The 23,815-nt window shown below is 31.6% G+C and overlaps 1 protein-coding gene across 4 annotated transcripts in view; it reads left to right on the forward strand.

Annotated features, from left to right (window-relative positions):
* mbl (muscleblind) overlaps positions 1-23,815 on the forward strand; it is a gene marked incomplete in the record, with an annotated part of 373,017 nt that overhangs the window by 329,227 nt on the left and 19,975 nt on the right. For all 4 annotated transcript variants that reach the window (XM_067053292.1, XM_024358835.2, XM_014426555.3 and 1 more), the window contains 2 exon segments: positions 21,652-21,825; positions 22,610-22,792. In XM_067053292.1, the coding sequence (XP_066909393.1) occupies positions 21,652-21,825; positions 22,610-22,792 (357 nt within the window).

The raw sequence follows: 23,815 nt of genomic DNA on the forward strand, positions 1-23,815 counted from the left end.
AGATATTTTTGAACGAGTTTGTAAGTTGGTAAGTTCGTCAGAGATTCATGGATGATCCTAAGCAGTAAATATTTCATGAAGAGTTATCATTTTTTTTTTAATTATATTATTATTTATTTATTTTTTTGAGATTAAATGCTCGTACTTTATAGATAAAAACAATATTTTTCTCACCAAGTCTACTTCTTATACAAATACATAATATTAATAATATTTTACTTAAAATGTTTAAACTTTCTTGAGACTGGTTATTATTGTTTAAATAAATAAATTTTATCCTATTTTAGTCTCAAAACATCTTAATACAATTTTAGAACCACATCATTTAAAAAACAATTTTACGCAAAATATTCTGCCCAGGTCATTAATATCAGTCCACAAAGGTCTAAAGGAGTTGAAAATGACTTGAGACTAAAATAGGATTATTGTGGCCAAAACGTAAATAGGAGGATTGCGTTAAAACTTATTTTGTAAAATTGGGTTTGGGAGGCGTCACTGGAAGGATGTATGTGGAGAGCAATTGGTGGTATCCGCATCGAACCTTTGGGTTATTATTATTAATACTGTTTTTATTAGTTTAACCGAAGTATAAAAATCGTCTTTGTATTCTGGTGGTACATACGTAACCCATATAAATTTTAATGATTCAGTGCAGTCTGTAATTAGTCCAGGTAACAATTTTCTATTTTTTAACAGTCTTATAGCTGCGAACTAAGACTTCTGCGGGTTCAGTGGGACGAATTCACAAAACTATCTTTCGAAGAAAATCACCTCATACTGGATTATTGATATGTGCTGTACATCTCAGTTGTTGGTCCTCAAAAATTTATCATAATGAAGTCCTCAAAAAGGTTGTTTGATTTTAGCCTTCTTGCACTCCGGCTTCCATGCTAATACATCTTCTACTCTAAAAGTAATACCGGTATACTTATTTATAAAGTTGGAAGAAGAGAATGGAGACCCGTTGGGAGCGTGGTGCAGACAGTAAAGAGAAAGGTCACGACTCCTCCACTCCAGTGCAGAAGAATAATTTATCTTGTCTGACTGCTTCCTCTCACCCTGCTCGTGCTGGCGGGGTCTTCCTCTGAACATAAGCCGAGTATCGAAACATAACTTTAGTTCAAGAGTATTAGGAATAGAGAAGCTATTTGACAGTAAAGTACCAGACATAGATAAATCCTGCATTTTCGAATACACTTTATCCTAACTCTAACTCTAAAAACAATCAAGTTATATCTTCTACTAGTATTTAACGTCGTCTAAGTATTTGAATAATTATGGAATAATGCAACTTTTTACTTAAGAGTTCTGTAGCACTAAGGAGGTAGCTACAATCTTTCTTGTAGGAAATGTAATTCATTTAATAAATCTATAGAGTGATTTTGGTGGAAAAATCGTTCCTTAGTGGTTAAAAACTTGAAATACAGAAGAACCGGAAAAATTGTTGCGCATTAAAGCAGGTTTTCGCTGACCAAAATGTTCTCTGAAGACACAATAGTCATTAAAATAAGTTACCAATGTTAGATAACATATAAAGAAGAAAAAAATAAGCAACAGGGGTTTCCTTATTGTAGCATACCCTTCAATTCTTAGTGAAAACTAAATTCTTGTTCAACAATGATCAATGTTGCAACATTGACCAGTATGTACTAACCTTTTGATTGAAACTATCTAAAAATTAAAAATTCCTCATTGGTCTTCAATGAATATGAAGTTAGATGACACAAATCAGGAATATAATTCAAACCATGGTTTTTCATGACCTTGTAATGCAATGGTTTCGAAACTGGATGCTGCAAGACAATTGCAGGATATTGTGGCAATAATATTTAATTTTTACAACGATTTTGCTATTTAATTAGAAATAAATACATAACTTAGAAATGTTCGTTGTATTATTAGTACTGAACCCAATACCCTTTAAAGGTTATAGTGGTATTTTTGTTTATTATTATTATTTTTATGCTGGTATCTATTATTAATGGTTACTTATTAATAATTGCACTATGCGAAAAGTGCCTTCAATATTTTGTGTTTTAATAACTTTGAGCATTTAATTTGCACTGTTTTTTCTTATATATTTAATTAAGGATAATTGTGCCGTATTTTTTGATGTTATAGCCCGACAAGGGTACCGCTGTTCAAGAGTGCGATATATTTTTTCTTTAAGACAATTCAAAATTTGACTACAGTATTGCAAGGGATCCTACAGGATGAGGAAAATGCAATTATAAAAACATTAGATTTTTCTAAACGATAGAAGATTTATAGAATAATTCATAATGAAAATTTAATATGCCAATTGCCTTTAGGAGTAGAAGCGGCATTAATAAACTAATTAATTTCCTAGTAAAACTATTAAAAAATGGCAATTAAAAAACTAATTATCAGCATTCATTCTTCTCTAGCGCTTATTACGTTGTTGAATGTGGCGTAGAATGTATTGAATAAGTTTTCCAAGAAAGATAATATATATTTACCTTATATAATTTTAAAAATGTTTTTGCAATTCCACGTCTCTTTACAATAATACTAAACATCTAAAAGAACAAAATGATATACATTCAATAAAAATATGACAAATGGTAATAAAGTAACTTTTTTTTAATATTAGTGATTGAGATAATCTTTGTACTGGGCCGCCCATAGCTCAGTGGTTAAGACACAGTCTTACCAATTTTTGATGTCTATTGGCGGTGCCGGTTCGAATCCGGCCTGGGACGTTGACTTTTTTCATTGAGTGGCGGTCCCACAAAATGAAGAACTTGACCCCCAACCATGGTTAGGCAGTATAGGACTCCAATGGGAGTCTTGGCCGAAAAAAATCTTTGTACTGAATACCTGACTGAAACGTTGTACTAAATACCGTGGAAAAGTATCGACGAATTGTTAATAGTGATCTGCAACCAGTATAAGCACTAAATATTTTATTTAATCTTGGGTGAAATTTGATCTCAATTGATTCTTCCTCCCTGAAAATTCATATTTTCCTCGCATTCGTTTCTGTTTTAATTATTAATTTTTATTAAAACTGTTTAATAGTTCGAGAGAAAACTTAATTTCGACTATGCTGAAATAAAAAGAGTTCTTTGGGAAAGAAACTAGAGGTAAGGAGGGCTGAAGCCCCAAGAAGCATCTCCTCGCAAGGATATTATTCTGCATAATTTAACATCTGCGGTAGAGAGGGCTGCTTTAGTGTAGGCCAGCAATGGTTTATGAGCCAAGGTGCCATAAAACAAGAGGAATCTAGGCTCTTCCTCCCCATCCCATTTGAAATAAATATTGGCCGTCCCCTCTCCTCCTCCAAGATGAAACTGTAAGGCCGAATATATGAGAACTAGCTGGGGATTGTACTCTGTACGGATCCCATAGCTCCAGGGGCAGGAGTGTTATTTAATACAAATGTTGCCGATATATCTCCTCCAGCCATTCGGCTGTATGAATTGTATTTAATGGCATTATTTTTATGTTTTTTTTATCAGTGGCAAATCTGAATTTTGAATTTATAGACCATTTAGGTGACATTTATTCGTTTTCTTTTATTTTTTTTTTTGTCAGCTATACTTAACAGAAATTAATCCTCGCTATTTTTTATTCTTTATCGATAATAGTGTATTTAAATTTAAAACTTATACATTTTAATTTAATTGTAACTGTACCTCCCTACATTGAGTTGAAATTAACTATTTCATACACAGGTAAGTGATATTAAACACTTAATATTTTCATAATTACCATGGAAAAACGAAAACATTTATTGATGTGTTTCTTGTAATGTTGCATTATCTTCTTTGACTTTGTATGTTAAATATGATTATTATTATTTTTATTTTATTTTTTTGTTTTCTAAAGGTACATCATACATCTATATTATTACTATTATTACTACCACTGCATTTTTTTTTTTTAACCTTTAAATTATTACTGGTTTTTTTCTCGTTCAGTTAACAATCAAATTCCTTCTCAGTTTATATTTACCCGTTTTTTATTATTATTAACAATGAGAGACGGTTAATTATTTCAAATAAACAAAATTAAAATTACTTTGAGGCAACTATTTTGAAAATTCTGGACCATTCAATTTTACATTGATATAACGAGTTTTACCAAAATCTTAGTAGTTTCTAAGAAATGGTAAAAAAAAAGTGCAAAATCGATTGTATAATGTGGTACTTAACCGATTTTAGCGAAAAAGTTACTATAATTTTTCAAGTATTTACCTTAAATATGTAATATAACTTTTCATATTTGAGACTGACTACGTACATACACGCATATCTAATATCTCAATATCACTTTAAGTAGAATATACTTAAACTGGAAGCCTAAATACCAAAAAACACAGTTATTTTCCTTCTTAACTTTTTATTGTTATGTATTAAAATTAGCTAAGTTTGAGGTCAATTAATAATGATGATTCATTATTCAAGTTCTCATCCATGCCGTAGATCTATGAAAATATACGTATATGCATCACTAATTACGATTATAGCGCAATAAATTATATATAATGACGCAATTAAATTACTTTAATATTTTTTTCGCGTTAAAATCCATAACTTTAAAGATTTTTAGTTGCTAAATATCGAAATCCCACCGGCAATATCTTCACACTGACTGAACTCTTATAAGAGCTCCTCTCCTCCCAACAGTAATTGTCTGCTGATTTAGCCCGAGGCAACAGGGGGCGTTTTAGGGCTTATCTCTCGCTTCCATTTCTACTCCCCTTCTCGCCTTGTGGGGAAAAAACAACCCTGTTTGGAAAGAAAAAAGGATTTCCACGCTTTAAACTTCCCCAAAGCTTTGGACTCACTTTTGGAAATTTCTAATTTAACGTGACAATAGTAATTGTCGAATTCTTATTCCATTGCTTGATACAATTTATTCTTAAGCTTAAATCAGTCTTCAATTTTACAATTGTAATGCCTCGAATGAACAAAATATAATAACTGTATAGAGGGGCAGAAAATGATGATTGTTAATTGTATGAAACTATCTTTGTTAATATGTAGAAGGTGTATTCTTGATGTAGTAAAGATTTTCGTTCATAAAAATTCAAATATTTTAATTTTCAAAGCTTTGTGTTAACCTTAATGTTAATCAATGAGCCCTTGATGACTTAAACCAATTCTGCACTAAACGGTTCATATGAACGTAGATTTAGTAATAATTTAGAGTACCCTACGTTTCTCTTAATTTTATGGCCTTTTAAGACATCTCGTGAACAAATACCTTGTATTATCTACTATGTTTTGAATAATGAAAATACCTCATTATATTGTTATATAGAACATCTGTAGAATTCAAGGAAAAATGGTTAAAATCAAAAGAATTAAAGAAGTCTTATAAACAGATTCGTAATTTTAAAAATAAACATAACTCTTCCACCTAATGGGAAAACATAGAGATTTGAAATCATTAATTTAGTTTGTTTTTTTCTATGTTAATAAAATTAAAATATCGTTGTTGCAATTACAAAGTAGAGTACATGAAAATTTCTGATATTATTATTTAATTATAGTTGAAGAATTAAGGCAGCAGCTGATTTTTTAATTTGAGGATAGTCAATTGATTGTTTTGTATTTACGTCGTTGTGAATAGAATGAAAAACCGGTTAAAATAAAACAAAAAACAAGTCATTTCACCTTTGCACCGACGATATTTATATCACATTCTGAGCAAAATATTTGCTGAACCACTTTAACAGTTCCTGGATTGGAATGTTTGCTTTGGGAGTTATATTTGTAACAGGAATATTGCGAAACCTCCTGAAATATACTTTGTAAATATTTTCGTTCAGAAATATCCGACTCAAGTTGTAAAATATGTATTAAACTTCTTCATATATAATAATAAGTTCTTATAGATATTATTTTATCGGGTAAGGAAGCCTATTGGGCTTGTCAAAGGCAAGGAAGCTTGTAACATAAGGGACACCCTATTTGAATTTCCTTGAAATAACACTCCCTCTTCTCCCCCCACTCCTTCGCCCGTCGTACACGAGACTTCTCAACTCCACTAGATGGTGTAAAGTTTCCTGCTTTATGTAGATTATGTACGCCACAGGGGACTTAAAGTGTAGAATTAAAGTTATATGGGAGAAGGAGTACAGGCTAAATAAGCTCTCGGGCGAAGAAAAAATTGTAGCCTCCAGAAAACAGACTTCATAGAAGATCTCTTGATACTTAGTCAATTACTTACCACCGCTGGAAGAAATTATCTAATATGTCGTTTCGTCATATCACTATCGTGAAATGGTACAACTTTGTGACAAGGGGTATAACATTAGGCCACATATTTCTCGACGTCAATGCAACTTCGCCGCTAAGTGATGAAAAAAAAAGAAAAACAGATAAATTAAAATCTCATATAATTTATCTGAACTTATTTTTCTCGACATTCCGGTGCCAGAAGGCGTTGACGTCCTCAAATCATGTGGCACACTGTTGGACCCCTGTGCCACAAAGTTTAAACTTGATTTTTAAACGAAAACACAAATTTGTTTTTCATCCTATAAGGGTTTCCCTAACCATTGTTTAAGATGTATTCGATTTTTCAATTGTTGGGGTATATTAGTGCTTTTAAGAACCCAAAAAAATTAGCGAAGGAATAAGAAAAATATATGTGTGGAAATATTGCATAACGTATATTTGGAGAAAAATAAAAATATATACAGAGATGAGTTGTCACTTGAATTTAATCACATATATTTCGTGTAAAACATGAACGTAAAATCATAAACGGTTTTAAGGCACAACCGTAAAAAAATCAAATTTTAAATAAAATATTTACTTATAATAAACTCAATGAAAATTAATTATTATGTAAAGGATTTTTTTAAATCAATAAAGATATTCGTTTCTGTGGAAAAAACCGACATATAAACATTCAGGGACGTCTATTAGTTACAGTATTATACTTTAATGTTCGCCAAACAATACAGAATTCTTTCTTTTGTTTTATTTATTCCACAAAATCCTTGGTAATTGATATTACGGACACTCTCATAAATGATAAATAATAAATAAAACAAAAATTATTCTACCTGAAATATGGAATTTCTAATTCCAATTGGGAAGATAGAAAATGAAGAGATCAGCATTTATTTTTTTTTTTTTTTAAATAGAGAGAACTACGAAATAAATTTTATGTTTGTTTTTTGTTCGTTAATTCCACCTATTGAGAAACCACAATCAGTATATTTCTCTGTATTGATCATATCATTCATTTAAATTATAAATGGTGTTACAGAGATAAGAGTTATAAGTAACAATCTTCCTGAAATAAACTGAGCCTTTATGGCTGAAATACTAATGGCGAGCCAACATCCCACGAGTATCCAAGACAACCATAATCATAAAAAATAAAAGGGAGCTTCAATAATTGTACTCGAAAACCTCTTAAAGAAGATTTGTCATAATAACCAATTAAGGTAAGATGTTGGGTACCCTTTGGGGAGATAATTAGGGGAGAAGGAGATAGGACACTTTATTTAATAAATGTATACTTTCTAATTGTAGGAACGGCTAACGATGTTGGCCCTCCACCATGATCCGCTAATGGATTGGAATTGGCCCATTTAGGAGCGCTGATAATACCACCGTCCTCCCCCCTCCATACCGCTCACACATTTATTGATTTCGGAACGTCCTTGTTTCCCGACTGTTCTCATAACAACATTACACCCTCAGCCGGGCAGTCGATAGGAAGGGCAAGGGGCACCTCAAGGTCGTAATCCACTCTCAACTCAGTGGATAACGGGGTGGAACAGCAGTGGAGAACCAATTCGCGGATTGTCATATGTTAGCATTTGTTTGCCGAACCGTGCTTCACCTCTTTCTGTACTCCGCTTTCCCGAATACAAAGCCCTTCAAGTTGTTTTTGGTATATAAGACAAGAAAGAGTATCGATTCAGGAGGATTCACAACAGAGTGGAGCCTTTTTTTTTATTTTGTCCAGTCCACTGGACAAAATGAACAAAACTGACGAAATTGATGGCATTACTGGTCTTCCACAAGACAGGCGACCACAAGCGCTGTCGGTTCATATTATTTCTGTGTTTTTTGTGAAATTGCATCTTTCCCTTGTTGTATTTGCATTTCTTCCGAGTTTATATAAAAAAGAAAATAATAAAAATTTGAAAATTGTCTAATACTGAAAAAAAACAGTCAATTTAGGCTCCGGTCTTGAATGCTGAAGTAAAACTGAAACATCGTTGATGTCGATTTTGAACTTGAATAATGCCAAAAATAAATATAAGGATTGTAAATTGTGTTTTCTTTTCATTTTTTTTTTGTTATATCTTCTATGCAAGTTTCAGTTGTGTGGTTGAGCACTGTTTTAAGAAGAAAAATTAAAAAACTATTTGTGGATTTTATCCATTTTGTTCGGATAATTAATATTTATCGATTTTTTCCAGGGCTGACATAATTTGAAATCCATAGGTGAAAAAATCAACACCATCCTGATTCAGAAAGTAGATGTAATTGAGTAGTGTGTATCATGTTTTATAATATTTTGCAGATTTTGTTCCCATGCTAAATTAAGTTAAACAGAATATTGACGTTTTTCAACGTTGAAGTTCAGCCTAGATTGAAATTTCATTTAATATAAAAAATGTGGAATGAATAACTATTCATTGATATGAACTGTTCTGAAAAAGTGTACTAGTAGCCAAGAATCTATGTTGTGTCTAAACAATACCACGTCCTTGATCGTTGACCGTGGTTTGGATTCCGATTTAGCCGGATCTGAGGAAGTTAAATGAAGTATAGAATGGAGTATCAACGAAATGTCATAAACTATTTGTTCCTCCCATCTACAAAGCTTTTTTATTTTTGCGCTCCCTTGATAAAGATTGTTTTGGGTCGGGCATTGCTTCTGATTGGAAGTGGTACTGAAGTATTGTTTTATATTTTACTGCGTCCATGGATAATATGAAAATAATAAAGTGTTGTTCGATTATCTAATGATTTTTTTATGCTAATATGAAATTAGAGACGCGACGGCTGAGTGCATTGGAGCGTTGGTCCCAGAGCGCTCAGATCGAAACGTTGTGGGTTCGATTCCCGCCTGAGTGGGGTCAGTTAATATTTATTTCTCGTCGGTCCCGATAAATACATCTTGACATTCCTACGTTAATTAGCATACGGTGGCAACTTCAAAGTAGCCAGCAGGAGCAAAAAGGCCAACTTGCCGGACTAGTTCCCCCACAAAATACCAAAATATCAAATTACTGGTTGTTTGACAAAGTTTTAATTTGATGAGGTACGAAAATAAATTTTGTGTATAATTGTATTTTATGATCTTAGTGGAACTTATGCCCTTCATGGATGATTGCCAATACGCAAAGTACTGCGCAAGATGACCTTTTTACAAATACAATTCTGTTGACGGTATTATCATGGTTTGGCGTGACTCTGTCGAAGAAATGTTTGTGCAACAGTAGGAGGTCGCACCACAGTATTTTGGAGGCCTTTTGACAATGCTCTCACAAGATCAATCTTACAACAAAATCCGTTTTCTTTTTTTCGTTATACTTGTTCTAACATCGACTGCAGGTTCAATTTCTAGGGTGTTCCTTTGGATCCACTATTGCATACATTTCAACTTGAGTGTCTGACCAATAATAATCTTTTAGCTGTCATCTTTTTTCCTATTCGCCAGAGGCACTCCCCGAACTGGCCTTCGCCTAAGATTATATAAAAAGGGAATTAATAACGGATAAGTGGCTAGGTGAGGGATGGGGGGAGGCTAGTAATCAGGGCAAATGGGTGGTGACCTTGGGCAGTCAGCTGACTATATTTCCAGGGTGAGTGATGGGGCCCCCTCTATTAGCGGGATGAAGACCACGCCCTCTCTTATTGAATTTGTCTTTAAAAAATAGTCTTCCCAACGACCTCCAGCCACGACATTCCGATAACAGTCCTCCTCTTCGAACCTTCTTCCGTCTATTCCTATCATAGATTAACTGACTATCCTTTCAACTATGGGAGCAGCCTTTATCTCTCCCAGCTAGAGGATTATTTATTTATCATGCGACAGATAACCAATGTGTTCTGACCACATGACAACATATTTTGGTCGGTGCAAAAATAGGAAGGAAAAATAATAAACATAAAATAAAACATATGTTTGTAACCCGTTTTAATTATTAGGGCCTTTTGGAGGCTACAAATGTTTAAGAGCTAAAACTATACAATTTTGATATTACTTATAGAAATAAAAGTAATGATTTAATTCATATAATGCAGCAAAAATACAAAATATAACTAAAAAATAAAATAAAACTGAAATATTTGTAACTTCACAAAGGCAACTAATGATAGAATAATAATAATAATAATAATACATAGACTATTACTAAATTTAATAATGATAGTAATTTACTACTAATAAATTAATAATAATGAAGCTAATAAATTCTCCAAAGTATGTAAGAGATATGAATAATTTATATCTGGTGACTTTAGATTGTTTAAAATGATATTTGATCGAAATGAATTTTAATAAAATTATATTCAATTTTTAAAAATAAAAGAAAAATTATTCAAAATAAGTTATTGCAAATTATAAAATATTATTATTATTTAGAACGCGAACAAACTATAGAACGAATAAGGAAAAATATATCTGTATACCAGGCTGATTGGTTAAGCCAATTCAATTTAATTAACAATATTTCCTTTACACCATCAGGTTTTAGATCAAAGAATTAAAATTGCATATTATTAAAAAAAAAATTAAACTAATAAATATATTTTTTCTTTAAAAAAAAAAACATTCAAGAACGTTTATTATTTACATTATAACATTTTAATTTCCATAAAATAAAACAGAAATCTGCCTTATTTAGGAGCTGTTCACATTTGATTGCGTCACCAAATATCCATTAATTTTAATATAAAAATTAAGTAGTAACAGCTATTATGAAATTTATTAAAAAATGGAATGTGTTCGAGTACTGAACTAGGCAGCCAATTTAGACAAAGTATAGAGTGCACTAATTAATGTATACTTTATACTAATTGGTGTAATATATAGCGTAAAGGCCTTTGATAGAGGCCAATTAATATCGCGTCATGAGGAATTATCCCAAGAGGCGACATGATACCCACACAACTGGCGTACCACTTTGTATCAATCAAGATTTATATCCGTTTATTTGGTTTCAGCTAATAGATATCAAATTTCGTCAATAGTGGAAACATCAAAAATGTTGGATATAAAAAGTCAATAAGTAGTTAGTTGTTCCCACATTAATTGAATTTAACTAAAACGTTTGTATTACAGTAGTTCATCCATTGTCTACTGTCATTTGAGGGGCATATGTTTCCATTCCCACCTAACAGCCCTGATGAAGACCTCATTCGACCACGTAGGTCGAAACGTCGGCAGAAAATATATAAATTGTTAATACTCATAACTGCATTTCTACTATCTCTTTCGAAAATAGTAAAGCTGTACTGTCAGACAACGAATCTCACCATTTTCGATATTCCTTACTCCGATATTATAGGAATAGTTTTAGGTATTTTAGGTAAATAATTATAAATTACCTCAAGATTTTTGGCATATTCTATACAAATTTCTTTAAACAATTTTTTTTATGATAAGAATTATGTGAAGTAAATTCATTACTAATTAATGGTTACTCTTATGTGGGAACAAGGCAGAAAATAAAACGTGAAGTGTTTTTTAAAAAAGAAAATTCATTAAGAAATTTTATTTTAGGCATTTTACGTTTTCATTATATTTAGCAATGAATTTTAAATACATGGTTCATTTCTAAAAAAAAAAATATTTTTTAGATGACTAAAAATGCCAAATCATGTGAAGAATATATCGTGTGACCTCTAAAAAAAGTTGCTTTAACTAAACCTCTTGAAAAATTATTTTATACTTTATTTCAGTTTAATTATATTTACCTTTTGAGGTATAAAATTTACATAGATAGGATATATAATAGAGCTTATAATTCTGGCCACCCATCGTATCTATTATATATTGAATTCATCCAATTTTAGCGTATATTGTAGTTGATATGCAATATAGGTATTAGAGAGACAAGTTTGAAAAAGTTTCATCATGTTTACTGACAGTCACGTGATGAGTTGAGACTCCGATATTTACATAAACAAATTGGTTTCCTCCTGTGCTCCTTTGTTGAGAACAGAATGTCGAAAGGACGTATTTCGTATTCCATCACATCGACGGGTCCTTTATGTTACTTTACCTCTTTCCTCAGTCGTGGGGTATGTTAACTACGAGATATAGCTCATCTTAATATCTTTAAATAATCTTATGAAATCAATTAAAGATTATCTCATTCATTGACAGACATTTCTTAATAATCCCTGTTGTTGATTCGCTATAGAGGAGTATCATTTGCCGGAGTTGATAGCGTTCATTATTCCCGCCGGCGTTGTTGATTTGAGCCAATCTTCTGCGGGGGGAGAGGAGGGGATGTTGACTTTGGTGGATGACTCGGCTTCATAGGGCTGTGATGAGCCCTCTTCAACGGCCGGCTTTGAAAGGCATTTGATTTCGCTGTCTGATTTTAAGTCATTTATTTTATTTTTTTTACTCAATCATCATCATTTATAAGTCAAAAAGTGAGTACCTCAGTAATGACAACATTTTATGCCTTATTTTATTTATTACTGCTTTTTTTTTTCAAGTTATGAAATCTTACCCTACAACATAAATGATCTTATTATTCCTTGCACTCTAATATTTATATTTCATTTTATTTACATTCAGGAGGTTTAAAAAGAAAAATGTTTTGCCATAATGAAACAGTTCCTACTTCATTATTTTTTTTTAATTTAATTGATTCCCTGATAAAATAAATAAGCCTTGAAAAGCTCTGACCCCTTTGGAATAATATTATATCGCATCTAAGTGTAAAATGGGATAAGTAGTCGACTGCTTGTTTCATTATGCAATATATATACGGTTTTGTGTATCGAATATTTTAAAAAGTATATTATTGAGAGCTATATATTATTCAAAGGTAAAAAAAAAAATTGAAAATTTTTTTTATTTATATAGCTGAGGTTTCGGATAAAAACCGATAAAAAATAATTTAATTTATACATTTATTATTTATTACTTGCTTGTTTGTATGTATTATAAATTCTGTTTTGTGTTTGTTTTGTTTGAAATATATCCTAAAAAAAAAACCTCCCGAAATACCCGCGAAGGAACTTAACTTCGCGAAGCCATATTCATTACAGCCCGGTGAAAGGAGACGATGATAAAGAACTGTGTCAGAACGATGATAAATAGCGAGGCATGCACATCGAAAGATGCAATGCAAAAGGGATGAGACACCTTTTGAAAAATAGCTTTTGTCCCTAAGAGAACACATGTTTCCTTCCTTAGCCCATTTCTTAACTAAACCTTAGATTTTGAAAATACATCATGCTGTGTTATATAAAAGGCTACTTACATATTCATGATTAACTGGAGATGATAAATTTATACATTCCTTTATTGGCATTGTGAAAGTTAAGTTCTGAGTAGCAAAATTGTGTATTTGTTCGCGGCGTAATCCAAGATGTAAGTGGGAGGATTGCGAAGGCTGATATTGAAAATTTGGGCTCAGTGGAAAGATATGAATTTTTCAAATAAAAAGGCATAAATCTTCAGGCTCTCTAAACATTTTTATTATGGTTATTATGAAGAAAAAAATATATGTTTCTCAAGGCTTTATTGTCTTTAGTAATTAAATTGTGCTGTCTGTAAAATTACAATTTTTCGTTATTCTGTTTTTTAAATATCTGAAGGCTCCTGTTTCTTAATCAAGTACAATACTATTAGTCTTGTAGTTTGTACTTTGTAAAATTTCGCTGAATTGGATTATGCTTACTTTTACTTTTTAAATCTTATTATGCCACTAATAGGAGGACTATCACATCAGCTAAGCCTGGGCCTGGGGAAAGATAAAAGGGCATATAGAAAAGTCTACTCACTATTTCATGTGTTTTTTGTCATTAATATTAATATTTATCAAGACACGTTATTTTTCTACTAATAAATAGTGTACATATTTATTGCTATCTATGTATTGAACATTGCAATATTATAATAGGTTTTTGGTTGAGCATCTAGTGACCCTGGAATACAGTAAAACTATTGACACATTTCAACGTTCAGGAATCTTTTAAGAAGTAATTGATACAAGATAGTTCGGGGTTGAAAAGGCCTAATTCAATTAGACCAGATATCAACTCGAAAGAGGCAAGTTCACAGGATAAGTCAATTATGGTTTACTACAAACACTTATTCGGCACTCTTTATGAATTATCCTTCGTGGGTGGAGTCACAAAAGCCAATCAGAAGGAAGAAATGATTAAATAACGCCCACTACAACCAAAAGGGAAATGGCCCGACGGATCTACTGGAAGGTGGCAGTGTTAAGATACGTTAATTACAGGAAATTTTTAGATGGATAAAAAAGACTTCATAAGTGAATGGCAGGATAGGTATGCCTGGGAGTCAAGTTTAAAAGGGAAAGATCATTTCACTATCCAACCTAATGTCTCTCCACGCCCATGGTTCTCTAACACTAATGTTAAGCTAAACAGAAAAGATATAGTCTTACTTACAAGATTAAGAATTAACCACGGTCGTACAAATCGCGGCTTAACATTAATCAAAGTTAAAAATAATGATAAATGTTCGACATGCAACTCGATCGAAGACCCATTACATATTATACTAAATTGCAATAGATATGAAAAATACAGGATTAAATACCCCCTCATCCAAAACAATAGCGCTTTCCTCCAAGGGCTGGCAGATCTATATAGGGCTACTATTCAGGCACTGTGCAAATTTATTGCAGAATCTAAATTAGATTTTTAAAATTAAATAAATAATAACAAATTAAATTAAATAATAAAAATTAATAATAACAATTTACATCCTCAGTTCCATTATTTTATAATATAACAACAGGGGCAGTGTAGGACTCCAACGGGAGTCTTGGGCCGACGTAAGAAAAGGAAAAAAAAAAAAAAAAAAGATACGTTAAGATATTTGTAGCTAGAAGGCTAAAGGGGTTAGGGCTTGAGAGTGAGAATGGTCTACTCAGATCTTGGACTCACTACCTACCACGGTATGCATCACCAACATTTCCATCCACCCTGCTATAGCTATTCAAACATGATGTAAATATATTTTATGGCAAGACCCTGTATATGTATCATATTATATTATTTATAGGAATATTAAATATTTTGTTCATTTGTGTAGCATTGAGACTTATATTTCCCTCTACAATTCCCTAACATATTATGTATTTCAGTGATAATAATATTTTATAAAGATGGCTAATTGGTAACTGGTAAACACGCTATGCCTAAGGAAAAGTAATCCTATAATAACAGTTTTAAGGAATCCATTAATTTCAATTAATACAAATAATTCTGTATAACTGCCTTCAGTAACTACCCTAGCATCCCAGACACAACAGGCAGGAAACACGGCACTATTACGTTTGACAATGTCTTACAGAATTTCATCCTGGAATTCATTTTCTCTCAAAATTCAAGCCTTGCGTGGAGGCAGCAGATATATTTGTTCATTGAGAGAATTGTATTGAAGTCGAGGAAAATGTTTTATTCATTTTATCACATGAAATCCTATTTCTCCACGTATTTTAGTTTTTAGGTGTTATCTCAAATTTTAAGAAAAAAAATAATGAAGATCCGACGTATTAATAAATAGTACTGTTGTAAATCCATAAAGTCGTTAGCAGTGGATAAAGGAAGGAAAAAACTATCGCTAACAAGGATAAAAGAAGACAGGTTGAAAAGAAGCTGGAACTAAGCCCTTAGGAAGCCAATATAGGATCCATAAAACTCTTCTTTCCGTCTAAATCTCTCTTCCTCTTTAGCTCCACCCTCTTTGCTTAACTTTCTCGAATAAGTTGCAAACTGTTTAGTCCGTCTGATTTTATACAGCTTTCATCATGTTAATACTCCTCTCTCTCCTTTCTTATTCGCCTCCAACTTCCCTAAGCTCCCCCTTATATATCTAGCTTAGGCGTGGTGCGATACTCAGAGCTCTTATAGTATCTCATTAATACAGAAGGGTTGAATTGTGGCAATTAAAATAACCCGTATGTCTCAAAAATGGGAAGCTAGAGAAATGATGGTGTGAAGAGAAAGGATAAGGTTTCATTTGGAAATATATGAATATGCGTCCCGTAGTGCTTGGAACGAATATTGTTAGGATTGAAGATTCTATCTCAGTGCTTATTCCTAATTTAAATAATGCTTTATATTATTTTTTATTGAACAAATAAATTCAAATTATGCGTTTGAGGCGATGGAAACAATGTTCAACTTGCTCCAATATTAAAAAAAAGAAAGAGGGGTAACTGTAATGAAGAGGAAGCTTTTAGTTAGTCAATTTAAGACAACAAATTTTAATTTATAATGAGACTGAATATTGTTATTTGAACGAAACTTACTTATACGCTTACAAGAAATTTACTTAGGAACGGCAAAACTACGTTACTGAACAAAATATCATTATTATAGCACAACGTTTCTGAAATGTACGAACAAGCTAAAAGCTTTTGTTAGCATAATGATATAACAAAAGTGAATCTGTGTTAATATTTTTATATGCATGAAATGCATTTACTTGTAGTAAAAATATATGATATAGTAAAACTTAAATCTTTTTTTTCTTTTAATTTATTTCAACAATCCATAAGCAATATTTCATCAGTCCTTGGGTTGGGGTTCAATTGAAACAAATTTCTGGTTTTGACTATAAAGTTATTGTTATAGAACAAAAATTATTCCATCATTTATTTACTATTAAAGTAATTTTTAACTTTAAACATACGTTCAAAAGGGAAGAAATGAATTAGTCACAATAAGCCAGTTTTTCAAAACATTTTATAATAAACACCAATAATGAAATAATTACTTAATCAATTGTACTGACAGTTGTGGTTGTCAATAAAATCATTTTTAAATTAAATAAATTAAAAACCAATATAATTTTATTGATTCCACTTTTTATATATATTATAATTCCATTTCTGAATGTATTTTAAATAAATTGTTGTTCTAGTATAATAACCAAATTATTTTTTTTTTTTAATCCTGAGTTGACTTTAAAAAATATAAAATAATAATTGTTATATTAATTTTTAAAAAAAAATGTTTATTTTTTTTACGTAATGTTAATTTTTTTGTAGCTTAATAAAGTTATTTAAATTTTAATATAATATTTAAAATTACATATCAGGTTTTATCATTTTTTCTTTGTTACTACCCTATTTTACAACAATTGATCATTATTTTGTATCTGTTATTTTCTTTCTTTCCAAATCACAGCCTCTGAATCGTATTGATTATTCGCTCTGATTCAGTCGAGTAATTAAATGAATTAGACCAAGGGAATCTTGGATTCTGTTTGTTCTTGAGCGATTCCTACTCAGGTGTCATGTGCAGCTTCGCCCCCGCGAACATGAATTCATTACCCCTCTTCCCTTTAATTCCTTCGTTAATATGCCCCTTTAAAAGGGCATCCTTAAAAAACGAAAGTCCCCTTGTGCATGTTTTTATTGTTGTTTTTGTAAAGTCGTATCGTTGCCATTATTGTGCTTTATGTTTGTGTAATTTATTTATTCACGGAAGGAATTCGATTTTACCATATTAATTCGTATAATTGAATGTAATTGTGAACCTTTTTTCTTTAGGTTGTTTGAAATTTTGAGTTTAACTATTCATCGTACAACCACTGTTTATAAGAGCTTTGAACTTTCATTGACGATTTCAGGAACGTAACTAATTGTATTGTTAGAAAAAAACATCTTTACTAGGAAACCTAATACTGCTACCGTATTCTCTTGTTTTTTAATAATTTAATAAGAACTTTAGAGGCGGGCGATCTGTCCATAATCTATTTAATAACCTCTTTTCTGTGAGCGAGTGATTGTGGCGACTCATTGGAAGCAGTGAACCCCGAGTCATTTGACTAAGGAATACTAGTGACGAGAAGCTCACCAGCCGTCACTTTGTTTTCGTTTATTAATTGAGTAAATCATGGAAGTTAGTTCCTTCTAGAGAGTTTTGATTTATGAAAAAGAGCTTGGCCGTTCTCGTGAGTGAGCGGTTCGGAGGTATATAATCCTTAAAATGAGCGGCTTCGCCCACATCTAATAACCTCATTGCTAGTGCCATTTTAAGACTTCGTTAACTGAAACACTTGTTGGCTGAGGGCCACCTGTTGTCACAAATCTAGGCTTTTATGTAAAATACTAGCACTGGAATTAGAGTTCTGGAGAGAACTTTCTGCCTAAGATTATTCAGTGCCGGTGTATGGATATAACTTTCTCAAAACACCTTTTCTTCCATTTAACTAATTATTTTTCTTGAATGTTTTAAATTTTTTCTAATGTTCAGTTTATTTATTCTTTAAAAAATAAAACTTTTATCTTACAATTGTGTATATATGAAGATGAGTATCTTTTAACATTTTTATTTCTATCTCATGATGTGTACAGCGTGCTCACAAACCATTAACAAGACTTTTTTTATTCTGATTTGAAGAGATTTTATGCCTACCTCTGTATATCTAATATGTATAAGAATAAACTTGGAAGGGAATTCACTGTTATTGGCCACGTGTGACTTTTCTATGGATATGATTAAACCTATCTTAGATTTACTGAAAAAATATGGGATTCATGAAGATATATTTTTTGTATAAGTATTTTCTCAGTCCGATGATAAGATAGGCAAAAACGAAAAGATTTAAAGATGTTTAGACTGGGTTCAACTCTTGACGGTTCGAGTATATCTAGCCTAGATAGTGGATACAAGGCGAGCTCTTCTGTATACCTTCTCCTCTCTAAAGATAGCACCGGTTCCTCTACACAGTTAGCCAACATTTTCCAAACCTATACTGTAAATAATCATGTTATAATTTCCATTCTTTCTTTGTATCAGGCACATTAAGTTATTAGCATTCAATACCAGTGCATAAAACGATAATTTTCTTATTACCCGGGAACTTTCAAACCAGGGAACAATTTAAAAAAAAAAGGCAACGCACCTGTATCTGTTCTATACTTTAACAAAGGACTAGATATATGGATCCATTTTTTATTGTATTTTGAGTGCAAAAGAGTAATGAAATTTCTTGGAAGAAGAGAGCATGCGCCATAGCCCTTGAGGAGTAAGTAGGAGGTGTGGAGATAGGCTCCCAAGGAGACACCCATCAAGATGTCATCAAAATTACACCATTACTTAAAAATGCGAATGTGGGTCAGCTTTCTGACAACAAATAATCTTAGATTCATTACTTTGCCTCTATTTTAGTAAAAATACCTTCTTATTATCTTTTCTGAAGTCTGAATCAAGTTTTGATTTTTGGTAATGTGTGTTGTGTTATTGGTTGGAAAAAAGCTTTATTTTTACAAATAATGGAAGATTTCACTTTCCATATGTGCCAAGTTACTCGCAGCGGTTACAATGATGGTACGCTCTGAGAAACTAGTGAATTTAGGAGTGAGAGTATTTTGATTCTGTTTGCCAGCTGGTGTATGTAGGTCTCCTCCTCCCCCCCCTTCCAACGAGTGTCAACAGCCGAAATGAAAACGGCCACCTCGAGCAAATACAAACACACTTCATCACTGCGCTACTTATCCCCCTCCCCTCCCTGTGGGTGTTTTCGGTTTCACTGGCCCGCTCGTCCTTCATTCGTCTCTACAGTATAAAATGAGATTTAGATTTTCGGATTGGAAAAAAATAAAATTAAGGGAGGAAAAATCCTTGTAACAGTTATATAGTTGCTTTTAAACAACCTGCAAATAACACTGTTTTGTTGGCCATATCCCTGCTCTCCTTCAGAGGGAAAGTGAATCCAATAAGAATGGAGTTAATGATGCCTTTGATGCTCAGGTCTAGTTTTTGTACCCTTCATTTAGAATAATAACATTAGTAGTTCTTAATGAAGGGTACAAAAAAACAATCATATATATGAACTTTTTTTTTCGTACCCCCTGACGAAATAAGTAATTGAATACATACATATAGGTTGTTGTGTATATGTATGTCTGGTAGATACATATGAACTCAATATAAAATGCTATTTTAAATAATTTGGTTCATCGACTATGAAAATCCATTTAGCGGTTATCGAGAAATTGATTTGTAACTCAACACTTTTAATGTAAACTGAGTCAGAAGGCAGCCTGTGATTGGTGCTATTCCTTCTCTGACACTCCCACTGTATTCATAAAGATTGCCTTTTTGGCTTCACTTTTTCTGACAGCTTACCCTCTCAGTATACGCCTTCTTCCAAGATATAGTAATATCTCTGGGAGGAATGCCTGATCCCTCAAGTACCTGTCTCGCCCAAATAAAATTATTGAAAAAGAATACTATGAAGTAGGAAAAATATAATAAAAGACAAATTTATAATTTTGTTTCCAGTCAGTTACCTACAAATAATAAAAATAATAATAATCACTACCTAGTTTTCACATTGATTAAAATTTTAGACTTAGATGGTATCTAATTTATAGATTGGTATCTCTGGAGAAAGAAGCTGCCTCCTCCTACCATTTGTCTGCTCTCCCCCTCACTCCAGAATATTCAGTTAGCTATGCACATGTGCTGAAATAAAAGCTTATTGAAATATTATAATCCACCTTTAAACAGTCCTTTGTATCATTTCTTCAACTACCTAGGTAAAGGATGTTTTAAAAGAATTGCCAATTGTAATATATTTAATTTACTTGTAGTCTAAAAAATTGTTTTTGGACAAACAGATTTTTTGCTTTCTGTCAGCAATTCCACTTAAAAAAAAAAAAATTAAAATAGGAAATTCTCCAACTGATTTTCATAATTTCTGTTCCTATTATTAGAGGAGCTAGAACATTACCAAATTAATTACATTGAATATTCAAAGATTAGTGAAAGTATAAATACCATTATGTATCGACACATCATACAAAATTTCATTTATATAATACTCCAAATCCTTATGCAATCAGGTATGCAAAATCTCTATGTATGTACATAATATTTTTTATATCATTGGAATGTCTTTGCAAAAGGTTGTCTGTATTAATAGACAATTAAAAACTTTTGTTAGAGAAGAATCTATTTGTTTTATTTTTGGCTCTTGATTGAAGGATATGCCAGAAGAAGTTGTTTACAGCCTGGGCTTGTCCTATTTGCAATCAGCTCGTTCCGTCCAGCCCTTTGTTGACCTTCCCAATCAGAGCCCCACTCCTTTAACAATTCTCTCAGGTTTGTTTTACCAGCACCCTCTTCTTTTGAGCCCTTTTCTTCAGTATTTTTCTATAATTTCTTACTTACTTTTGTGTATTTAATTGATCTTAGGGACCTGAAATATATTGTTTAAATGACTAGATTATAAAATAATAATAATCTTTGAAGTTATATCATTGATTTTATGCATTAATCTGTTTGAATCAATTTAGTGATTGAAGGAGATTCCATGATTTGAAAGTTAAAGAAAATTGTATTTTCATCTTTTTAATTTTAAGAATAATTTTTATAGTATCGGAAATTTATCTTTTTGTTAATCTTTCTCATTTTTTCTTAATTAAACATTATGAGGTTATTAATGTTCTTTATTTAATTACAGGGACGGTGTAACCGAGACAAGCCACCGTGCAAATATTTCCACCCGCCACAACACCTGAAGGACCAGCTCCTTATTAATGGTAGGAATCACCTTGCACTGAAAAATGCCTTGATGCAGCAGATGGGCCTCACACCAGGACAACCTTTGGTACCTGGTCAGGTGCCTACTGCAGTTGTAAGTATTCAGTTATTTATTTTAATTAATAATAATATGAATTATCTTATCAATTAATGTTGAATAAAAAATCTTATCACTCTCTTGTTTATTGATCAAATTTACAGAAATATTTTGCTTTATCAGAAAGTTAGATATCTATAGATCTTAGCTATACATATATTGTTCCAAGACATAGTTACTAAGTCGAATTAATGTCATAGCAAGATGTTTATAATTATCCAGACACATGTCCTAATAAGTCAAAATTTAATTTAATTTGAGTGTTTTAGGTCCAGGTTGATATGAAAACTTTAATGAGAAAAAACACCTTTTTTAAAATAGTTAGAGATGAAAACCACACATTTAGAATTTTTTTTTTTTACTTTTTCTCAGATACAGATTTTCTAGACATTCACATGCCCATTTTGAGAACTTTTAAGTCATGATGTATCATAATCAAGTTTGTTGTTTTAAATTAATATATTAGAAAATATGATTCATAAAATCTATTGTAATTGTATGTATTTATGAGCTGAAATATTGCCCATAGTACTATTATTTGCTTCACCTATTCCACATTTTCAAGCTAACATTATCTCAATAATTTATTTTTCTTACTTAGGACGATATGGTAAAGTTTTAATCTACTTGGAATTTTTAAGAACAAATTATTAATGATTTTTCATTATATACAAATAATTTTAAATGGTATTTCTTGGGTATTTATCTAGAAATTGTCTGGACTTCCTGAAAAAAAAAAAAATGTATATGTTTCATTTAACGATCTTTGACTTGTTTGCAGGCAGCAACAACTCCTTACCTTGCTGGTGTCCCACAGGTTGGGAGCACATTCTCACCTTATTTTTCACCTGGTCCAATCATGCCACTCACTGTTGGACCTGACCCGACAGCGCCCCTCAGTATGGCAGTACAACAAACTGCTGTAGTTACGCAACAGAAGATGCCTCGCACAGATCGTCTGGAGGTCAGTCTTTTAATTAGAATTTATCATTTTTAACCTTTTTCACCATATTTTTATTCATCATATTGTACGAAACCCTTTTAGAATGCAATGGATCAATTAGTCCAAAACCAAAGATATTATAATTTGCATGTATTTTATCTTTTACCCATTTTTTATTATTTCTTCCTCTAACTCAACTTCTGTATAACCCTATGTGAACTTTAATTTCTGTCTTTTTACTTTTCTATCTAACTAAACTTCATATATACATCATAAATAATTCCAATTAGTATATACTATATAGTGTAAATATTGTGTATGTTTAAGATAAGAAGCTGCAACTTACCCCAGCATGGGCTCAGTTTCACTCTGACCATTATCTATCTATGCACTAACACTCTATTTTCTATGTTCTTTGCTTCACACCCCTTCTATCTCTCTTTTTAACTTCTGCAATCGACCTGCCACACCAAAACTCAAGGCCTCATTTGCTGTTTTTAGTAGATGTAAAACTTATTATATTACTAATCTGAAGATTAAGTTTATTTTAGTTAAATATACTTTTAAGCTGTAATATTGTATCAAATATAACTTCAATGTATTAAATTGAATATAAATTTAATACATTAAATATTAAATTAATAAATTTATTTCCTTCTAATAAAAATCGAATTATGTGTTAGTGATCAACAAAATCATTGTGTTAAATTTATTCAATCAAAATTAAATGTTAATATTTAACTATTGCCTAGTTTATAAATTATATAAACACATAACTTTTAATGTTGTTACTATATTCTATAGGGTATAGAAATAAAAAGTGGGTTTTTATTTTTATAAATTTATGTATACGGCTGAAATATTTTTGTTTTTCTGTTAATTAATATATCTTCCATCAGAATCAATAACCTTATTCTAACTGTGAGGCAAATTATGAGATAAATATATCCATTTTGCTTCATTTTAGTATATTGTCATGAATAATCAAGGAGTTTTTCCAAAAGAATTATGTAGACCAGAATGAATGATAATCTTACTGACAGC

This window comes from Halyomorpha halys, unplaced genomic scaffold, assembly GCF_000696795.3.
Source record: "Halyomorpha halys isolate HHAL.00 unplaced genomic scaffold, Hhal_1.1 Scaffold584.1, whole genome shotgun sequence".
Classification (NCBI taxonomy): Eukaryota; Metazoa; Arthropoda; class Insecta; order Hemiptera; family Pentatomidae; genus Halyomorpha; species Halyomorpha halys.